The sequence below is a fragment of the Cupressus sempervirens genome, chromosome 8, assembly GCF_028749045.1.
Source record: "Cupressus sempervirens isolate cs-2001-9-10 chromosome 8, ASM2874904v1, whole genome shotgun sequence".
Taxonomy (NCBI): domain Eukaryota; kingdom Viridiplantae; phylum Streptophyta; class Pinopsida; order Cupressales; family Cupressaceae; genus Cupressus; species Cupressus sempervirens.
This window is the reverse complement of record NC_143125.1, coordinates 724,889,862-724,894,750: the sequence shown is the minus strand read 5'-3', so window position 1 is coordinate 724,894,750 and position 4,889 is coordinate 724,889,862. Positions and strand designations below refer to the sequence as shown.

Sequence of the window (4,889 nt, the reverse complement as noted above, 5' to 3'; positions counted from 1 at the left end):
AAACTATTTGGAAGGGGTGGGATCAAATTAGACATTGAGTTTCTGGAGAAGGAGCAACAGATAGTAACTTTGAGATCTATGGAGAAAAATCCCCATGATTGAATCTAGAAAGGAACTGCAAACCTCTTGCACTCCTTCAAGGATGTTTTGCTAAATCATGGGGTAGACTAGGAATCGCCAAGTTCAGTGACCTGATATCTAATGGTAAATTGATTGGATGGGAAGTTTTGGCGACTAGACATTAATCAAGCTCCTGGCATACCTTGGGCAATGGAATCAAAGATGGTAACTTGAGGTTTAGGTGATCTGATGGTCCCGTGCCTTGGATAACATGTAGATTTGAACAAGCCACAAATCAAACTTATAGTTCTCATGTTACTATGGTAGTCTCTATGTTACAAATTAATTTGATCACATCTTCATCTTATGCACTTCAATTTGATCCCATTGTCTTCCCGTCTCCCCAGCAGGTGATTTTAAAAGTTTGTACTGGGAAGGCATGACATGCATATCACCTGCCCAGATACATCCCTAAATCAACCGCTGGAAATACCATCAATTAGAATTCAGCTAATTCATTATTCCAAATGAAATACAAACTATTTCCTCTCATTATTTGTAAATGAGAATCATAATTTTATTATTATTATAAAGAAGAGATATAGCTATAAATATTCAATTATATAATTCTTGAATTAAACTTACTGATTCATATTTCATAAGATTGGATCAAATATTTTATTATCTTCATTTTTTTTTCTTAAGATTGGATCAAATATTTTACCAGTTTCCTTTATTTTCTCAGAATAAATCAGAAACTGTGATTCAATAGATTGATGGAAAAATACACTTCAAAAAATTGAATTTGATGGAAAAATACACCTCAAAAATTTGAATTCTGATACAGAAAAAGATAGAAATAAGAGAAATCAAATTTCTAGAATCTATGGATAATCTTTAAATGTTTCTAGATTTAATTGTATCACTGTTTTTGCATTTCCTGATGATGGATCAGACTGTGGGATCGAAATAATTGATGAGAAAAAGAGTGATGGAAAAAACACAGCAACAAGAAACATTTAAAGAACAACTGACAGATTCAAACAACCAAATGCACTCAGATCAGAATGAGCTGAATGTTAAGAAAGCTCAAACACTAAACACTCTGATAAATTACAGACAACTGCTTTGTAGCAGTAACCACCAGATTCAAAATTCTCGCAGAATCGATTTCAAGCAACCAGAAGATTGCTGTGGATCAAAACTCAGAAGAACAAGAATCTAATATCAGCTGCAATTCAGATGATGCATCACAGAGTGTCATCCAAGCAAAAACCAGAAACATTATTGAATAATCTTATAGATTGTGGAAAACTTATATTCTTCAGAATCTATTGTTCAGAAGTCATCACCGCCATCATAATCATCATAGCCACCCTGATCAGCGAAATCATCCTCAACCTTGTCTGCAACATCATCAGCAATCTTATCCTCCACATACTCTGCCCCCTCAGCAAGAGCCAAGCCACCCAAAACCCCTGCCACAGCCCCCACAGCCAAACCAGTACCAACCCCAAACTTACTGCCCTTGGGCTTCTCACTCTCACCATAAGCATAAGAAGGCCCACTGCCATACCCAGAAGAACCCCCATAAGGAACAGGGGAACCTTGTGGAGGAGGGTTAGCAACATAAGGGTACCCTGAAGGAGGGTTAGTAGCATAAGGGTATTGCTGAGGAGGAGGGTTAGAACCATAAGCATAAGGGTACTGCTGAGGAGGAGGGTTTGCACCATATGGATATTGCTGATATGGATATGGGGTAGGGGGAGGAACAGCGGCATAATCCCTTGTGCCGTAGGGCTGGGGATAAGGGCACTGCTGCTCCGGCCATCGCTTTTCCTTCACACAGATTGCAATTTCAAGCTTGCCCTGTGGGCGGCCGGAAGGGCGTTTCAACTTGAGGGTTCGTTCTTGCCTCTCATCAAACCCTACTTCGTCCAGGATTTCTGAGATTCTAACCCTGGCCGTCCCAATTAAGGGTTTTGTCAGCTCGGAGGGCTTTTCATGGACGATGTCAATTGTGAGCTCGGCGTCTTCCAGCGGCTTTCTGACTGAAATGATGAGCTTCTCGTTCCATGAGGGATTCGTGTCGCCTTCTGGATCGACATGAGTGGAAACCTTCGTTTCTGGATCGACCCAGGCCACGGCATAGGGGCGCAGATCGCCGTATCGCCAATTCACGTTTTTGAGATCTTTAGCTGAGATGACCGTGAGTTCGACTTCTACAGGCCTTGGACTATTTGCCATTCTTGATTCAGTAGAACAGGGTATTTGAATTCACTGGAAGTTTTGCACATTGAGGATCGAGTGGCTATTTACTCAATTTATAGGCAGCTCTCCGCATGCTTCGCATTTATGGGTTTAGTGGACAGGGTTCGTCATTTTATCTGCCAATTAAATGGTCGTGTATCGAAAATAGTATAATAAATTAAAAAAAAATTTAAAGAATTTATGGATATTTAGTTTTATAGAATGTATCAACGAGCATAGGTGCACTCTAGTGGCTGGATAGAGACTGGGGGAGCCAATTAATAAATTTTATAAAACAACATATTTATAAATGTGTTATTAAGTAAACAAAAATCAAAGAGCCTTTGAAATAAAAATATGAAGTTTCTATTAATTATGACATATGCTCACATGGTTACAATGCTCCTTTATGAATTGGGACAAAGTGAATTAGGTGGAAATTAGATGTCAATATGATTGCTTTAAGGTCCCCTATACGTACTATAGACCTCCAAGTTCACTTTTATTTGTAGGTAATTGTTCTCATTTCAACCTCCAAGTTCACTTTTATTGGTAGGTAATTGTTCTCATTTCAAGAAAGCTAGAAAACAAGTAAACCGATTAATTAGTAGTTAAAACTTGTTCATTACAAAATGTTATAATTTTTTTTTTAAAAAGATAGTATATATTTATTTGTCATGGCAATTAGAAAAGAATTAATAAATTATTTAAAATACTAATTTATGTTTAATGTGTTAATAATTGGATCAGAATGAAATAAAATATATTTTGTTCAAATTATGAGTCTTTGAAAATGAGAACATAATTTTTCAATTACTTATATAATGTGTACATTTTTATAATGTCTATTTTTGAAATGGAGTGGAATGAAATTGGTTTAAGTCAAGTTTCCACGTCATCTTTATAATGTTTAACATACATTTAAAATATTAAATTTCTCAACCCTAAAAGACATCCTTAAAGAATTTAGACCCTTTACCAATCATTCATATATATATATATATAATTACCAATCATTCATATATATATATAATTTCACCACTCAAAAAGTTGTAACTCCTAAAAATGTATAATTTATAAATTTTGTAATCCGTACACATTTGATAACCTCATATATGTTATAATTTTTATTTAACTTAATTTATGCTTCAATATGTTTAAAAGTAATATGTTTTTTTTGTAATATATGGTTTTAAAACTTCTATCTTTAAAATTTACACTACAATTTATTAACATTGCCATATACAAATCGTAGAAAGGATTAACGGCAATCAGATGAAGAATATCAAAAAGGGAGTTGAGAATGGAGACATCTTAATTATTGCGTACTAAGGAACTTTCTAGTAATTGCCTTGCCCGGTTGAGATATCTTAATTAACGTGATTTTGAAGTAAGGTTACCTAATACCAACAACGGGATTATGCCTGGTATATTCTACATTCTTTAAGCTGAAGAGTCTTAGTCCGAGTCATATTCGGTTGTTATTCTCGTATGAGGGAACCCAAATATGTCTCTAGATGTAGGACTGGATTGTGACGTTTTTCAGGAATGTTTACGTTTACGCGTCGAAGCCGTGTTAGGTTGGTAGGAAACTAAATCGGCCATACAACTTTCAATTTATCCAAGCTCAGGATTTGTATTACTCTTTTACTTTTTTTCCAAATAACACCCGTCATTACGGGAGAGGAGGACAATTTAACGTAAAAGTGCGTACTGAGGCGTGTGGCACGAAGTTCCAACGTGGTTTCCGCTTTGCCGGACCCACAGTTAAATTATCTTAATATATTGCGGCAGCTTTTATGCGCCATGCATCGTGATGATGATGTATTTTAAGAAATGTTGTATTCAAGCGTATTCCAGACTCGAATGACTCAGCCCAATGTCTGACAATTGCCCCCATTCGCGTGGGCACCGGCACCGTCCGGCTGCCCCAACTCTACCGCTGCCCCAACTTGCACGTATGACCACATGCACTGTTCTGACTGACGTACTGTTCAACAGTTGAAATATAAACGTTTGAAAAGTGCAACAGAGAGGCGTTTCAAAATCGGCACTGGCTACGCAGGGACGAAAATGCACCCGGCCGTTTGGTTGCCGTCATTGCATTTTCGTCAGCCTTGTCAATCATGGCAATGGCAGTCAATCAACGTCAAATCACTGCAACGTCAGCGCCGAAGTTTATTTGCCGTGCGTTATGTGCTGTGAAAGTCAAATCTTTGGACAGAGTTATCAAATTTGCCGTGCCTGCCTTATGTGCTCTCCAAATTAATGTTCCATTAAACACTTCACCTATCTTTATTTACAATGGGAGAAACAATCTTTTTTTATGGCGGGAGAAACAATCTATTTATTCTTGGCGGGTGAAACTGATGTTGCTGTCTATAATGAATTTGGTGGCAATCTGGAGTGTGGAAAAGCACATCTGCAACTGCAATCTTCAAGCTTCGTCAGAGAGAAACTATCAATTTTTTGTGAGCAAAATTTCAGTAGCACACACACAGGTTAGTACAAAATATTTTCTTCAGAGGATTAATAGGATTGCACATATGCACATCTAGTTGTTTGCTAGTGCATTTAAA

At 37.1% G+C, this 4,889-nt stretch overlaps 1 protein-coding gene across 1 annotated transcript; it reads right to left on the bottom strand.

Moving 5' to 3' along the window:
- Nucleotides 1–1,052: 1,052 nt before the first annotated feature.
- LOC149544495 (uncharacterized) lies at nucleotides 1,053–2,440 on the bottom strand. The gene has a single exon (XM_089795153.1). The coding sequence runs from the start codon at nucleotides 2,305–2,307 to the stop codon at nucleotides 1,399–1,401; it is 909 nt and encodes a 302-aa protein (XP_089651279.1). The 5' UTR covers nucleotides 2,308–2,440; the 3' UTR covers nucleotides 1,053–1,398.
- Nucleotides 2,441–4,889: the final 2,449 nt, after the last annotated feature.

What these genes read in the sequence shown, in the direction of transcription:
- LOC149544495 (XM_089795153.1), bottom strand. Translation starts at nt 2,307, where the DNA reads ATGGCAAATAGTCCAAGGCCTGTAGAAGTCGAACTCACGGTCATCTCA.